This window comes from Colossoma macropomum, unplaced genomic scaffold (assembly GCF_904425465.1).
Source record: "Colossoma macropomum unplaced genomic scaffold, Colossoma_macropomum, whole genome shotgun sequence".
Taxonomy (NCBI): domain Eukaryota; kingdom Metazoa; phylum Chordata; class Actinopteri; order Characiformes; family Serrasalmidae; genus Colossoma; species Colossoma macropomum.
Window position 1 is genome coordinate 48,489,496 of NW_023494791.1, and position 17,591 is coordinate 48,507,086.

Sequence of the window (17,591 nt, forward strand, 5' to 3'; positions counted from 1 at the left end):
GCCATTTGAGATGTTGCCCCGGTCACCTTAGTGTAAACATAAATGTGTCCTGCAGGCCAGTTCTATTACTTCATCTGGACGAGGTTACAGATGATTCTACGAATCTCTCTATAATTGTTGAAAGCGTGTATTACGCCGTTTGTAGGGTCGTTTCTCAAATGGCTCCATACGCCCTATGTAGGTAATGAAACAACGGCTTCTGCACAAACAGTGCATTTTATGTCTAATCGAAAGCTATTCAGACTCGGCAAAAAGCAGCATTCATGGCACCATCTAGGCAGTGTCAAGACCTGTGCAGTGCACTATCTAGGGAGTAGGGAGCCATTTGGGATTGAGCATTGCTTATTTAATATGGTATAATTTTATTTATTCCCCTTTGTAGCGGGAAACAGGAGCCACTTTAAAGAAAAACAAAGGCAAGACAACACATGTACACTAATGCACCATTATTAGAATTACACAGCAACTTTGCACCACACAAACATTATTGTTGGTCATGTCTCAGAATATCCAGGATTGAGTTTAAACCTCAAAATCAAGCAGCAAATACAGCTTCATGTTGGTCAACTTTTCATGCAGATTTGCCATTTTCTCCCCCCACCCCACCCCAAATATACAATCTCTACACGTTCTTACTAGGTACTGCTAAATAAATGCTAATAGATGTAGATTAAAGACAATAAAGCATGGTTTAAACGCCTTAGAATAGAATAAGAAAAAAGCCACATTTGAATCAAAGCTGAATTCAGTAGTGCAAGTGGTTGCTGTGTTTGAGTGTTCACTGCAGCGAAAAACATCTTTTACCTATACATAATCTTTATTCAAAACAACATTGGGTAAACTTCCACATTCAGTGAGCACTCAGTGTGTACGTTGTAAATATTTTTTTTATTTAGTCAGTAAAGAACAAGAACAAGAACAAGAGACAGACGGACACAGATATACAGACAGAACTAATAAAATTTAGTGCTTCTGCACTTTCATAATCAGCTCATCACACAGCTTGGTGACATCCTCCACCTCCTTCGTCTGAAAAGAGAAATAAAAGAACACGTCAAAAAAACACGACCAGGCAAGATCAAGTGATCGAGTTACTTCAACTGAATGCAGCAATATATTATTAATCATATTGGTGATGATTTCTTGGTTAAACCATAGCAGCATTAATTAGTTTGATGCTTCAGTCACACAATTTCAGTTAAACCTTTTTTTAATTATACTTTTCTTTTTTATTTGTTTTTTCACTTGTTTCTTAAATATCCCCATATGAAAACATCAGCTGCTCTTTACAGTGCACTAATTCCATGAGTGAACCAATATAAAGAGGGTCCTAACTGATTTGGAATAAAACCTTGTTAACATACGTTACAGCTATTTTTTTTTTTTTCCAGTGTGATGATCTACATTATACAACAGTTAGTTCCGGCCATGCAAGCTGATTGGTTGATAAGCGTTCTAACCGTGCTGTTATTTTGCAATAACATCACTTTTTATCACAAATGGTGTTGGGTTCATTTCTGGCTGATTCCAGGTTGTTCAGCTGTTCTTCTGTCACAGCTGCCGACTGAAAAGCTGCTCAGTGGTGATGACAGTTTGGGAATTTAGTGTAAGGAGCTGGAGAACGAACTGCCGGCTGTGCAGCGAGTGGGCGGAGCTCGTTACTCTGACGTAGCAACAAGCTGCTCGTTAAGGAACTATAATTTGGTGAAGGAACCGCGAACATTAAAACATACTAAACGCCGCGTTCACGGCCCAGTTTATTAATTTATTACTTTATTTATTTAACTGTTGTTTTAAAGCAATAGAACACTTGAGGAGTGTGTTATCGCGAATAACACTCCCTCTCGTGTTCTATTGCTTAAAATAAGCGGTCTCTATTACATTTATTCACTGCTGTGTGTGCACGCGCGCGAGTGTCAGTGGCAGCCTTTATACCTTCTGCTCCAGGTTCTTCTCCAGTGACTGCACTTTGAGCTGCTCTCTTCGCAGCTGGACCTGAAGAGCTGAAACTTCAGCTCCGAGTTTAGAGCGGACCTCCGCTATCTCCTTATTCGCCCTGCAAACATCAACACAAAATTACGTCCATTATTAGAGATTGATAACACTGACATTTTAAATGCGTTGTCTTTTAAAAGTTATAACCTGATCACAACTACTGAAAAAAGGAGATCAGTAGCACTTTTTGCCAGCATTTCACAACACAAATATATACTTGTCACATTCATATATTCAGTATATTTTTAAAGATACTAAAACTGACCAACATGGATTGAATTTAAAAATTAAAAGATTAAAAATCACAGATCAGAGAATCACACCTGCATTTTGCCAATAAAATACCATACTAAAGTTCTTACTGGTCAATCTTTTCCTCTGCGTGAGTTTTCAGCATCTGGTAGCGCTGCTCCTCTTTCTGCAGCCTGGCCAGGTAGCTCTGCGCACACTGTTTCAGCGTCTCCTCATTCTAAACACACAGAACAGATAAAGACGAGCTGCACCATCACTTCAGCTTTCAAGTACAATTATTTTAGTACCACTCAAAACTAGAAAAACAAATGTACAGCAGCAAACTGTATGATTTAATTTCTCTAAAAAGGTCAAATATTCTTTAATTTTTTCTTTCCTTGAAGTCTAATTATGTTTGTGTGGGGTTTATGCACCATATAATTCATTTTCATGTTCAATCTTGAAAGTCTCAGGTTCACAAAAGTGGTGGAATGTATGAACAAAATAGTAGATAAACGTTATTCTATTTTCCAAAATCAGCTGCAGCAACTTCAGCAGATGTAAACTCTTTACAAGCCATGTGTCTCCGATGTGGACTGAATGAAGAATGAAGGGTTTCTAGCATGATGGTCAGTCCTTAGTGATTTTCTAAGCGTCCATTTGTCCACACAAATCCACAAATTACAGGTGAGAGGCAGATGGCCAAAAATCCGCCAGTTACACACGGCGGACCATATTTATCAAAGTTCAGAGTATGAATACTGAACACTGGGAACAGTTCATGCCTTTTACAATGCATTCAACTGGCAGATGGCATGCATCTCAGCTTCTCTTCATAGCCTTATAACTCCGGATGTGAGTCACTGTGCTGTATTATTGCAAAGACATTAATAGAAACATCTAATATGATGCGCCAGCTCATTCGTCAAGACTGCACTCAACTCAGATACTCAGACTGCACTCAAATTAAAGACAAAGTGAGATGATCACCTTCTTGAAGCCATCAATGACCTCCTTGCGTCTGTCCAGGCGTTTGACGACGTCAGAGAATGATCGCTCCATATCGTTCAGGTCTTTAGCCAGCTGCTGTTTTTCCTGAAGGACTTTACTCAGCTCTGCCTGCGCCAGCTCCTCCTTCTGCTTGTGCTCCGCTGCAAAACCACAGCACACAGACAAATTTACAATGGGGTCATGTCTAAAGTGAGATAATACTGGTCCCATCTTCTACATGGGGGGGGGATCCAAGAAAGTACAACATACCTGTGATCTGAGCAATAACTGCCTCAAACTCTGACACAATTAACCTGAGGGTGGAAAAACAATGCTCCATTCACTTTTCTGCATGTAGGTAAATCAAAGATATGGGAGATTAATACATAAGGAAGCTTACACCATGTGTTGGTTATCGAGACGTAGCTTCTCCATCTCAGCCTTCAGTTCCTCCTCCTTCTCCACAGCCTAGAGGAAAACAAGACATTATCTTCCAAATACTAATTATGAAACACTTGCTACTCTCTCCCTACCACACACTCAGGTTTAGTGCACATTACACTACACTGCCTGTAAAAGTTTGGATGTCTTGCCTTATTTTAAAGTTTGAGTTTTCCCTGTTCTCCCCTTTTTTTTTAACAAAAGCCAAAAAAGCCCTGCAAAGTGCTTATCAAAGCAGCTCTGTGCATATTTATCTACAACACTTTATGTTCATCAAAATGTCCTCCTTGGTATGACTTTTAGGTTTTGACCTGAAAACCAACCATCATGACAGCTTTCTTTTCCAAACTGTTGTTAAAGGTACATATTTAAACACCTGAAAGGTTTGAGCACCAACATCTAAACAAAATGTATGGCTTTTGGCTATTGCCATCATTTATATTGGGACAAATATTTACAAGGTTACTCTAAATAAACCTGCTTAGGTTTCAAGACGATGCTTATTTGTCTTACAAAAGAATTTGCAAAGAGGCATCCAAAGTTTTAAAGAGCATGGTAGCAAAAGGAGCTGTTCAGTTTCAGTATTCTCTGTCCATTCAGTGTTCCCAGGATTTTCCTTTCTCGGCGCTCACCTGTTTACGTGCCCTCTCCATGGCAGCGTCCATGTCCTTCTGACTGTACATAAGCACATCCACGATGACGTCCTCACTCCTCTGTGGCTGTTTGAGGGTGGGCACCAGCAGGTCCAGCACAGTGGGGTCCTGCACCACTGGGACTTCGACCTGTAGGCAGAGAAAAGGAACCACAGTCGGGCTCATTCAGAAAAATAACCAAGGATATAATTAAACAGCAAGACTCAGGACTTTAAAAACCATTTTTAACTTTGTGTGAACACAAAGGCAGGACAGCAGCTGAGAATTAAATCCTATTATGGTTATTGGAATTTTTAGTTCCTTAAAAACTGGTATTTGTAAAAAAAAATATCAAATTAAGAACCCTGCGTTTGTAAGGCTGTGACTGACCCACATTATGTTCAAAACTGTTACATGTATATGTACCTGTGAGTGAGTAGGTATCTTACCAGTGGAGGGAAATCTTCCAGCAGCTTTGGGCTTTCCTGCCGAGATTTCTGCCGCACCTCAGACCGAGCGGCCTCCATCATCCTGCAACACACCCAGAGCTCATCAGGGACGGGCATCTCGATCAAATTTGGCATTCAAATTTGTAAGGTACTGTTTGAAAAGTGCTCAAACAACACCTCATGGCACTTAAATTCGACAATGTATAAAATGTTAGAGGGGAGCTAAAATGCTCAAACATTCTAAACTTTTCAATTTTTTAAAACTTGTGACTATTCAAAAATTAAAACAAATAAAAAATAAACCATCTCTAACATTCATATCTGGTGTCAGTTACACCAAGCAATATGAAACCAGTTATTAAACACCCCAGCTAAACAGTGCTGAACGTTATTCCAACATGCACGTGTCTAGTTAAGGACAACCAGTGTTCTTATTCAATCCAAGTAGTGTCAGACTCTTAGCACAAGATGTGTTCTAATTAGACATGCACTGATGTCTGATGCACTATTTTTTCCTTATACACATCTGCTGAGGCCAGTACTTTAAAAGGTATAAATTGTACCTAATCTGTCTGGATTACCATTAAACAAAAATAACATTTATTTCTCGAGTTAGAAATGCAGTAAATTGAATAAAACTCTGATATTTACCACAGTAGTCTAGCTTCAGTGAAATACTCTGCACTTCTAGAGTTCAATAATTACGTCAAATCTCCCCCCAACAGTGTTAAGATAATGATATCATCGTGCATCCCTAGATGTGCTGATGAGATGTGCTGATGAGATGTGCTGATGAGATGTGCTGATGAGATGTGCTGATGAGATGTGCTGATGAGATGTGCTGTTTGTTTGTGGCTCAAAAGTGGTCACTCAAAAAATGGTATGATTAATTAAACATCTTTAAAAGTTTACAGATCAGTTAAACATTTGTGTTCTGTCCAGGTGACTGACCGGATGGCAAGGGAGGGCCGTGGCAGGCTGAACGCAGAGTTGGTGTCCATTGCTACTTTCTTAGGGCTCTCCTTCAACAGCGGGTCAAACTTCAGGTACAGAGACTGCTTTCGCAGGGCAGACTCCTTAAACTACACACACACACACACACACACACACACACACACACACACACACACAAAAATCAGAATCTCCCCAAAAAAGCATACAATTAAAACTGAGAAATAAGTCAACAGCTACTTACAGTGCTCGATCCAAACTGCTCCAAATAATCAATCTGTCCATCTAAGTCACTAGGCATGACTACGGAGAAAAAAGAAAAAAAAAATTTAGTAAATGTTGGAAAAAAAATAAGAAAAGCAAGATGTGGGACACTCAGTAAGGGTGGTCAAAAGTATCAAGATTTTAATAGTTATACTTTTAACAATGTAAAACTATCATTCTAATCTTAAGACCTGAAAACAAGCTAAAACAAACTCATTTTTGATTAAATGTTTGAGAAAAATAAGCCGACAATGAGTGAAAAACTAAGGTAACAAGGAACAGGTTAAGCATACTATACAGTTAATTTACCCTGGCTGTTTACAGGCTGTCTAATTGGTCTAAATCTGAGCCATGTAGTTCAGGGCTCTGTAAGTACCAACCATTTTCATCACATACTAAAAAGAGTACCGTGGCAGATGGGCAAGGTGGCAGCGTACGACAAACTGCCAAAGTGTTTGGACACAGATGTGCACAGGCACAAGAGGGGTACATATTTAATCCTTATAGGTGTGTGTCACATTGAGACATACTGCTATTGATATAACAGTCAGTTTTTTTTTTTTTAAAAAAAACTTTTGAAAATGTGTACTTTCCCTTCCTCTGACCTTGTATTTTAGTTCTCTATACGTTTTAGTTCTCCATAACAGGTTTGTTCGTTCTGAATATAATAAAATAATCCCATGTGCACCTTTAACTTAAGTCATTTCAAGCCTAGAGACTTCCCAAAAAAAGCACATGAACACAAAATATTGGCTAGACATGAAACCGAAGCAGTGCTGCAGGTACTGCTCACACAGGCCATCCTATGTTAAAAGCAACACAGTCTGCATCACTCACACCATGCAGAGGTAGTGGATGCATCTGAAAGAGGTATAACCAACACTGAGCAGCTCTGTTTACTGCAGAAAACTTACACATGGAGCCCGGCAAAAACCCATCATCAGCTGTAGTTGAATCAAACTCTGTGCTTTGGTTCTGCAGACAGGGCTCAGGAGTCAGCTCTCTGGCTACTGGCTTCTGATTGGCTGGGCTGCAGGGTCTGTTGCACTCAATTATGGAAGGCTTGGTCTCTTCCTCCACCTGCACGACAGAGGAAAGAAACTGTATTTAGTGATAATGAACTGAGCTCCTAAGGGTGGATAGAGTTTAGGATAAAAGCGTCACTTACCTTAGTCAATGATGGCTCTGCTTCTGTCGTCTTTTCAATACCGTCACAAGGAGGAGAACTGTAAAAGTTTGAGAGGATCAAATACACAGTTCCACACCAAGATAAATCAACCTAAACAAAATCACTTTCAATACATGAGCTGAACTGCAACTCAGCTGGAGTAAAACTACTGTTCAAAAGAAGTCTCAGGAAAACCATCCAAACATTTTCCTTTGTCCTGAATGTTAAGTGACCCTTTATTTCAACTCATTGTTGCTCAAACCGATACCAAAACTAACGTAACACAGCTGGAGCCTCTAACAAAGCAGGGCTTGCTCAGCTAGCCAACCTAAACTTAGCTCAATTTAACTCAGAAACTTATGCTGCACACCTAAGGTGCCTCAGAGGAGGTTTGCAAATGCGTGTCAAACAGCTATTGCACCAAACAGGTCCAACCATCCAGACAAGTGGACAAACCGTCTGGTCCTTTTCAGGCCTTTTTGTCACAAACTGATGGACATCAACTACTAGAGCTGAAAAAAAATGACATTTTTATATCGAAATCACAACTGCAATTTTCAAATCGCAAGAGTTCAAGGTTCCTTAAAATGATGGTTCTTTAGTTTAGACAATCATTCTATGTAGAACCATTTGCATGCTTAAATGGTTCTTTGCATGGTGAAATGGTTCCTAAGATTGATGGAGAATGTATTATGGTGCTATATAGCACCATAAAGGGTCCTATATAGAGCCATTCAAAAAAGTGCATGCAAAGAAGTCGTTGAATGTTTATGGTTCTATATAGAACCACTGTCTTTACTAAAGAACCCTTGAGGAACCATTTTTAAGTGTGCACATTAGCAAAAAAAATGTGTTTTAAGAGGGGAAAACTGCACCTAATAAGAGCTTATGAACTGCCTGTAGATAACAGACCAATCAGAGACAACCAAACCCCCATGTGTTGTGACATCACAACCATGGCAGTTTGGAACAGTAAGTTGTAAATCATGTGAAAGATTCTGACCTGTGTGCATTACTGGCCACGCTGCCTTGCTGTTCTGGCTGGTTGTCAGGTGGTGTTGGTGTTGTGGGCCGCTGTGCCTGAGCCGGTGGTTCTTCACTCTTCACCGGACTGATCTTATCACCACGAGGAGGAGAGTTACCCATCTTAGCCTTCGTACCAAACGGGTTGAAGTTGGGATCATCAAACTTATCAAACTCAAAAGTGTAAGAGCCTTTGGCGACGGGGATCTCCACAGGTGCTGTTTCAACTGGTGCATCACGAGCTTCAGGTTTGGGTTCTGGGGATTTCTTCTCCGCTGGAGCAGAGGTGGGTTTCTTAGAGGCTGGTTTGGCCCCTGGGGGTCTCTTCACGCCAAGGCGTTTGGGAGGAGGCTTGCGCTTGACTTCTGCGCCATCGTCAAAGTTAAATTCCAGTACCATGTGGCCGTCTTTTGGAGGCGGTTCAGATGAAGTGCTTTCGGTTGTAGTAATAACTGCAGGTGGCTCAGGGGTGACTGGCTTCACCTCTGGTTGGCTAGGCTTCTCTGGAACTGTCTGAATGGCCTCAGGGACGACCTCATCTTTCTTAGGTTCCTCTATTTTTGGAGGTGGAGAATTGCTGATGGGTGATTTTCTGCCAAGAGGTGGTGAGTTTTGAAGCTTTGAGCCACCGGTTTGAAAAGGATTCACTGAATCAAGATTATCAAAGTCAAAGCTGTAGGATCCTTTAGGTGGTAATGGAGAATCCACAGCATCTGAGGGTTCTTCTTTAACAGGAACACTATCCGAGATGGAAGCTGGTGCAGGAACCTCCAGATTCTCAGTGTCATTAGTGCTCTGATCCATGATGGGTGTTCCACAACTTCTCTGCCCAATGATCACTGTGGTGTCTGTGGAGGGCATATCTGAAGATAGATCTGCCAGGGAGTTTTCAACAGACTGGCTCAGAGGGATAGTCTCATCCAGGGCCATGTCCATCTGAGTTGGCTTTTCTGGAGCTTTCTCCACCTCTTCAAGGGCAGATAGCGAAGGAACAGACACCACATCAAGTTGTTCTGGCTCTGGTGGGGTCATAGTGCTTGATAAAACAGCAGGTTTGGGTGGTGACAGGGTCATTAGTGAGGTGCTCTGAAAAGGATTTATGGACTCCAGGTTGTCAAAATCGATTGTGTAGCCTCCTTTGCTCTGAATGGGCATTTCATCATCAGGGTATGGAGTTTCGTTTTTACTTGGGACATCAACTGGTGCTGCGGGAACACTTTGTTCAGCAGGTGTCCTGGAAAATATGGCACATTATGAATATAAGAAGTATTATTATAAAGCTGAATTTCACAGCACAAGAATCATTTTGAGCTAGCTTATAGACCTGGTTCCTCAGACATGGACTAAGCCTAATCTTGTACTAGATTTGAGGCAGCACCAACAGATTCTTCTTGATTTAGGGTCAGGCTTAATCTGCGTCTAGAAAATCTTTAGCAAACTCACTGTTTCAATAAAGCTGGACAGTTCTTCCACAAGCTAACTAAGCTTCTTATGATCAACATGATTCAACGATGAATTCAACATGATTCCATGAACATTCAGCTCTGGATATTAGAGAAGAAATTCTGTTTTGGTAAACGCCACATGTAACGTCAGAATTGCAAAGGCCAAGGTAGTAATACGAATACTGCAGCCTTCGTAGAAGCCAAGAACTGCAAAATAACCTTCCTCATTGAAGAACAGGTTAACACTCACTCAGCAGCAGAAGTCAGAGAGAGAGACTCTAGAGCGGCCATGCAATCGTCCAGAGAAGTCATCCTGCCGACACGGCTTGGAGACATAATCTTCTTAGTGACTGGGTCTCTGCGTGGGGTTTGGAAACAAACCTGGGGAGGCAGCAGCAAGCAAAACAAATGATTAAACACTGAAAACAAAAAGGACACTGACATCCAAATTCTCTCCATCAAAAACAAAACGACAATTTTCAACTGACTCCAAGCATTTAACATAAGGACAAAGTTCAATTACAGCAAGTAGATTACAGAAAGAAAACAATGAGCACATTGAGAAAATCAGCAATATGAGAAAATAAGTAGCTCATGTGTTAAAGAAAAGGAACTTTTGTTCTAAATGGTTAGGGGAAAACAAAAAAGAGGCAAGTACAACCAAAGCAACCTTCGCAAGAGTGCACAATGACAGTTAGGGTCAGGGGACCAGAGTTGAGTCAGATTTTGATAAAAGCTGTATGATATTAATTAAGAACATTACCATAATACCTTCTAAATACACCGATAAGGTATAACATTCTGACCACTTCCTTGTTTCTATGCTCAATGTCCATTTTATCAGCTCCACTTACTATATAGGTGCACTTTGTAGTTCTACAGTTACAGACTGTAGTCCATCTGTTTCTCTGCATACTTTTAGCCCCCTTTTACCCTGTTCTTCAGTGGTCAGGACCCCCATGGACCCTCACAGAGCAGGTACTATTAGGGTGGTGGATCATTCTCAGCACTGCAGTAACACTGACATGCGACAGTGGAATGGATTTAGCCAGTCACAAGCCAGGTCTCACCACATCAGGGAACATGGCTCTATTTTTTTTTTTTTTATGTTTTTGAATGTAATAATCAGGACAGATTATTAATAATCATTATATATAGTTCTATAATGATATAATTTAATAAACAAAGACCATTTTATACAGGGTAGTGATTTTAAATTGCTATCATAATGCATGCAGTAGAGGGATAAAATTGATATCTTCCCCAAATTGGTGGGCCACTAACTGGTACAGACATTTTATCCAGCACTACAGCATAATTAGTTTAGGCAAGCAATAAGCAATACCTTCTTTAGCTCACCTTCACTCCTTTAGGCACGTTTTTGTTGATGTTTTCAGACTGCGACTGTCGCAGAATGGACGGCCTGCCAGTCGGCTGATCCAGGGCAAAAATGTCAGCTGCGGCTTCAGACGTGACGTGCTTCCGTACAGGGCAAACTCCCTGATTCTCATCGTTCACCACCACTGAACTCATACTGGAGAGGGAGAGAACAAACTGGAGCGTAAGGGTGACGACATGAGAAAAGCCACTCCCAGTGGGCACTTCAAGTACCGTAACCAGCTGGGCTTACTGATAAGCCTGAAAGACTGGCACTCTAAATAAACAGCCAGGTCACAAGCTGTATGAATAAAACCGGGTAAAAAGTCACATGCAGTAAGATTCGGCTGCCTGGAGTGCAGATTTATTCTGATCAACTTTGTTGTACAGTGCCAATGAAAACTTATTGGTTTATTTATTATTGGAATGTTTGAAAAAACACCAGTTCCCTCTTACACTGTGTGGACATTTCATGAAGAATGGATCAGCAGAAACAGCCCAAAAACTCTGCATGATACATTAATGTAGTTACAATTAAGGACCAAAACTCTTAAAATTACCCCAATGTGAGGTTGTTACAACAGCGACAATGTAGCAAATTCTTTTTGAAAGTGACGAGTCATGTTAGCCAGTAGAGCTGGATAATTAATTTTTAATAAAATCACATTGTGTGTTGTGATCTCAGCAATGTCAAACTTCAAGAAGCAAAATTTGATCCAATAGAAATGAATGTGTGAGCTTCTTGCAGCTCTATTGGCCAGAGAGACTATAAACCACAACAGCCAGGCAAATAAGTGACCTTCTATATCCAAAAGTTTGTCAACACCTGCTCCTCCATCGCTTCTACTGAAATGGTGTTAATAGTGAGTTTGTGCTGCAGTAACAGCCTCTACTCTTCTGGGAAAGCTTTACACTAGATGTTAGAACATTGCTGTGAGGATTTGATTGAGCATTAGTGAGGGCAGGTGCTGATGTTGGATGGTCAGTTCTAGACCACTCCAACTCATCCTAAAGGTACTGGATGGAGTTCCATCACTCCAGAGAACACAGTTCCACTGCTCCACAGCCCAATGCTGGGGGGCTTTATACTCCTCTAGTCCATGCTTGGCATTGGGCATGGAGACTTTAGGCTCATGTGCAGCTGCTCCAGAGTGTCCCATTCTATTGGTCAGTGCTTCTCTATGGAGATTACACAAGCTGCGTGGGACCAGTCATGAAAAGTTCCTCCATAAGTCAAATGCTGGTGATTCAAACAGTCTGCATACCCCATTTAACCACAACTATCTGCAAGAAGCCTAGAAAGTGAACAGCCATTGTGCAGAAATAGGTCAATAGTGGTTTGAATCAGTCAGCTGGTGTGTGGCAGGGAAAAGGCTGTTGGCACTGCCAGTGTAAAATCCCAACCGTGATCCAAGTGTTAGTATAAAACTGAAGAGAAAGCCCATCAGTGACAGTGGATCATGCCTTCAAGAGAAAGGCAGAGACTGAGAGGAAAAACTAATTTTAGATTACAGCTCTTCCTTGCATACTACACTGTAATTCAGACTAAAATCTAATGATCGAATGGTTAGCTTCACCTCCGATCCCTTGATGGCATGACTCGACATGACTTACAAGATAAGAGTTTATAGTTACCGTTTACGGGCCCTCTCTCCATGACCCAGGAACTTCTATTTAAAATTAACAATAAACTATCAGCTTTGCCAAGTCACACACTTCCAAACATTCCCACTCTCTTTAGGAACGTTTGCTGAAAAATCTAATGTGGGTTACACAGATTCCCCCTCAACCCAACAGTAGGTGGACCACAAAAGCATGTCTGGCGTCTCAAGTTAGTGATAGTTTTACAGTAGTGCAAAAACACTGAGTGACATCCTAACTGCATTTTTAGCACTAGTGCAAATCTAAAGAAGCACTTCAGATACCAAAGATGTCTTGTGTGCTACATTTGGGGAAAAGGGGAAGCTGCAATGCCAATAAACATGACAACCATGAGTTGTTCCGACTCCTCATATCTGGAGGAAGTATCGACAGCCGTGCTTCATACTTTATCATCAATAGTGCTGTTTAGTCATCAAAGGACTCTCACCATTCAGTGCCTGCTGAAGGCACATGTGTGGACAGCTCAGTGTGTAAAAGGGGAACTCAATCGATTTTTCAAAATTTCTAAATACTTATATGGTTAATGTATCAAAGTCGTTCAGAGTGGTTTGGTGTGAAGCTCTCTGTTCTAAAGAAACTTACCAAGTCAGAACTGTTCACAGTGGTGGTGATAGGAACCAGACATCCACCTCTAAAAGCTCCCTCACAGAAAGTTATTAACATGAAATGGTTATGAATTCACTGCCTGATGACTGAGACACTGTTTTACGGTAGTTTTGAGGAAGTTTTTGGTCTAAAGCGTAAGTATAATCAACAGTGGGAAGACACAAAAAGGGTGTTGGCAGGCAAAATAACATTACGTTAGGCCCCAAAGAATTTTTTTTATTTTAGATTTTCTACTATTTTCTATCATCAACATTCCATATAAACTCTGAAGACTCGTGTAGGTTCACTGGTGGTTTTGGATAGTAAATAAAATGTCTATATTTGTGTTGCAGTCATGGCGACCCCTGGTTCCTATCACCACCACTGTAAAGAAATCTGAACCATTTCACACCAAACCACTCTGAATCTCTTTGATTACACCTCATACACTGAATTATGGAGACATTTTGAAAAATAGGTGGAATTTAAGATGCCAGATCTGCATTTAGATAGGTTAAGTAAGTAAGTTAGATTACGTAAACATGTTCTACTGTCCTAGAAGAGCTAATTTTGACTTATGGGATGGATCATTTTCATTACACTACCTTAGCAAACCTATGAAGTTATTTCGAAGCTACTGAAGTTTTCAACATTGAGCTGTCTTACCTCATTAGGTTAACCTAGAACATCAGTAACGTTTCTTAATGACGTTAGACTTGTTTATCAAGCTTTACTTCACCTTAAATGACATGATAACACGGTCAAAGCGACCCAGAGAAAGGAACACTGTATTACAGAAAGATGATCAGCAGCGCGAAGGGAATCTAACCTTCCTAGGTTAACGTAGTTAACGTCACGCTGCCAGAGACAAGTGACTTCACATTCAAAACAAGGTGAAAAGTGGCATTTTACAATGTTTTACTTTGTCGACATCCCGTATAAGAGCTTGTTCGTAAACCTACCTCTATCTGTAGTTAGAGTCAGCAGCAGCAGAGGCGGAATAATGACTTAAACTCGCTTTTCTTCAGAGACAGACCGACGCCTCCCTCCTCTCCACCAGAATCCTCGCTCTGGAGCTGCAGCGGTTGAACAGGGAACTCAACCGCCGGTTAAATTTCAAATTTAAACGTCTCTGCGTTGACCAATTAAATTCGTAGCGCGACGTCACGAAGGCGGGCAGTAATATGAATCCACCAATGCCGTGTCAGACGGCGCGAACATCCTATTGGTCGTAACAGAAACAGACAGGCGAATGAGCCAATAAGACGGACGCAAGCCTTGACATGACCTTACATAACCCGCTGTAGCGACTGTGGAAAAACACTAGAGCCGAAAACACCGTCAGCGCTTTCGTTCAGCTACTGAAATGTAAAAGCTGAATAATTCTATTTTTAGATTTTATAAGATTTTCACCATTTTTCAAAAGCAGAGAGAGAGAGAGAGAGAGAGACAAAAACACACTCAAAAGAAAAAAAAATTCCTGATATTGCTAACAGAAACACGAGGAGGTATCTGAATCTGTCCTGTCAGGCAATTTCACCTCCAGCACTAGAGGGCAGCAACACATCACTGTACATGAGTACATGAGTCCGTAATCAGCCACTAAACAAATGACGTCATATAATGTCATGTGACCTGAAAAAGCAGCACTGGCATCACCAGTAAAGACGGTGGGACATTTAACTGGCCACTTTGTTAGAAACTCTTACCTTGTGCTTCCACTAACTGGCCACTTTATTAGAAACACCTACCTTGTGCTTCCACTAACTGACCACTTTATTAGAAACACCTACCTTGTGGTTTTACTAACTGGCCACTTTATTAGAAACATCCACCTTGTGCTTCCACTAACTGGCCACTTTATTAGAAACACCCACCTTGTGCTTCTACTAACTGGCCACTTTGTTAGAAACACCTACCTTGTACTTCCACTAACTGGCCACTTTATTAGAAACACCTACCTTGTGGTATTCCTAACTGGCCACTTTATTAGAAACATCCACCTTGTGCTTCCATTAACTGGCCACTGTATTAGAAACATCCACCTTGTGCTTCCACTAACTGGCCACTTTATTAGAAACACCTACCTTTTGCTTCCATTCACTGGCCACTTTATTAGAAACACCCAACTTGTGCTTTCACACCCTGACCACTTTATTAGAAACACCTACCTTTTGCTTCCATTCACTGGCCACTTTATTAGAAACACCCAACTTGTGCTTTCACACCCTGACCACTTTATTAGAAACACCTACCATACAGCTCCACTACGTAGGTGTACAGTTACAGACTATAGTCTGTCTGTTGCTGCAGTTCACAAGACCCCCTCCACCCAATTTATTAAAGGTCACTTTCTGACCACAAGACTGCTGCTAACCTGGTATTATTTGGATGGTGGACCAATCTCAGCACAGCAATGACACTGTCATAGTAGTAGTGTAAAACAGATATTTGGGAGGAGATTAGATATAAAATAATACAGTTGCATTAGGGAGGAGGATGTCAAACAAAAATAAGTAACAAAAACAGGAGTTTTCAAAACTGGAGTTCAAAAATGTAGAGAAATTAAAAGCTACAGACTCCAAACAAAACCTAGGAGACCACCAAAACTGTCCCCATCAGATAAACAGTACTATGAAATGTGGTCTCTAACTTTTGCACAGTACTGTATTTTAGTTTATATATACACATTTCAAAGTCTAAGCTCAAAGTTTAGTGTCTGTGGAGACCAGACAGCTGCAGTTTACAGAGCAGTGATTGGTGCAGAGAGAGAGAGAGAGAGAGAGAGAGAGAGCAAGAGAGAGAGAGTGAGAGGTGAAGGAGTGTAGAGAGACAGTGTTAATGCGTATTATGTTAGTGCGCTGTGTTTGTGTGGAGGTCAGTCAGTGCAACTCTATTGACAGACACACCCTCATTCTACTGACCCACATAACGTCCAGTGCAGTTTGCTCTCCGATACACATACTAACCTAATTACTGTAGATCCAGAGCACAAAGTGCGCTGACCTTGATCACAGGACTCAGAAACAGTTTTTCTCTTTTGTCCTGCACACACATAAGAGCTCTGGATACTATTACAGGTGTCCAGCTCTGCAAAGCTGCTGTGCCTATGTAGCCAAATAAATCACTAATATTTATTTAGACCACCTTGTGGGGGTCCCAGTAATCCACTACTGTCTATATAGGCCATCTTACATCACATCAACGCTCTCTGTAAATACTGAAAGTAATCAAACTGGATCGGTCTTCAGGTGCCAAGAGCTTTCACTGAACTTGGAAAACTGCTTTCAATTGCAGTCACTGTGTCCACTCACTGTCCACTCTATTAGACACTCCTACCTTGTCAGTCTACCTTGTAGATGTAAAGTCAGAGACGATAGCTCATCTCCTGCTGCACAGTTTGTGTTGGACATCCTCTAGTCCTTCATCAGTGGTCATGGGACACTGCCCACAGGACGCTGTTGACTGGATATTTTTGGTTGGTGGACTATTCTCAGTCCAGCAGTGACACTGAGGGGTTTAAAAACTCCAGCAGCACTGCTGTGTCTGATCCACTCAGACCAGCACAACACACACTAACACACCACCACCACGTCAGTGTCACTGCAGTGCTGAGAATGACCCAGCCAAAAAATACCTGCTCTGTGGGGGTCTTGTGGGGGTCCTGACCATAGAAGAACAGGGTAACAGAGTGTGCAGAGAAACAGATGGACTACAGTCTGTAACTGTAGAACTACAAAGGGCTCCTGTATGGTCAGTGGAGCTGATAAGATGGACAGTAAGTGTAGAAACAAGGTTTTAATGTTATGGCTGATGGTGTATATGAGAAACACCTCATTTATTAATTTACTAAATTTATTAATTTATTTATTAGTTGATGCAAACACTCAGCATAGACATTTGGGTTTGAGGGTCAATTCTCATAAAGGATTGTCAGGATCAGAAGTATCGACGCTGCAGTATCAATCCGCCTGTCCTGGCTGTTTTTCTGTCTGAGGAGGATTAAATGAAGCGAGACTACATTAAACTGAAGTGAACGGCGCAACTTTATACTCCGTTTATAAGCAAATCGGTAAATAAATCAGGAAACGCTTTAGTTTAACCCGTGTGCGTCTGTGTGAGTAATGAATGTTGACTGCTGTGACACAAGACCGCCCACTCGATCACCAACTCCACCAATCACACGCTGCTGCTGCCAGAGCTACAGCCTCCTCAGCCAATCAGAGCGCAGAGTGGGAGAATTCGAATGACGCCGTCTCTATGGCGACGGGCGCTGAGCGTGGACGGCTCCACATAGAGCGGAGCGGCGTCCAGCGCCGAGAGTTCATTCAGGCAACTCGCAGCTTGAGCTGAAGGGGAACTCCACCGATTTTTTAAA

The 17,591-nt window shown here is 41.4% G+C and overlaps 1 protein-coding gene across 2 annotated transcripts; it reads right to left on the bottom strand.

Moving 5' to 3' along the window:
• Nucleotides 1-873: 873 nt before the first annotated feature.
• tacc3 (transforming, acidic coiled-coil containing protein 3) lies at nucleotides 874-14,298 on the bottom strand. 2 transcript variants are annotated; one of them, XM_036575230.1, is made up of 16 exons: nucleotides 14,176-14,298; nucleotides 10,949-11,123; nucleotides 9,840-9,970; nucleotides 8,125-9,378; nucleotides 7,122-7,179; nucleotides 6,868-7,033; nucleotides 5,934-5,992; nucleotides 5,690-5,814; nucleotides 4,739-4,820; nucleotides 4,290-4,439; nucleotides 3,617-3,684; nucleotides 3,487-3,530; nucleotides 3,217-3,377; nucleotides 2,358-2,464; nucleotides 1,936-2,056; nucleotides 874-1,029 (listed from the first exon to the last, which is right to left on the bottom strand). In XM_036575230.1, the coding sequence occupies exons 2-16, from the start codon at nucleotides 11,120-11,122 to the stop codon at nucleotides 964-966; spliced, it is 2,766 nt and encodes a 921-aa protein (XP_036431123.1). In that variant the 5' UTR covers nucleotide 11,123; nucleotides 14,176-14,298; the 3' UTR covers nucleotides 874-963. The 2 variants fall into 2 exon arrangements, with proteins under 2 accessions (XP_036431123.1, XP_036431122.1); XM_036575229.1 differs by having other exon boundaries at nucleotides 5,690-5,820.
• Between the last annotated feature and the right edge of the window lie 3,293 nt (nucleotides 14,299-17,591).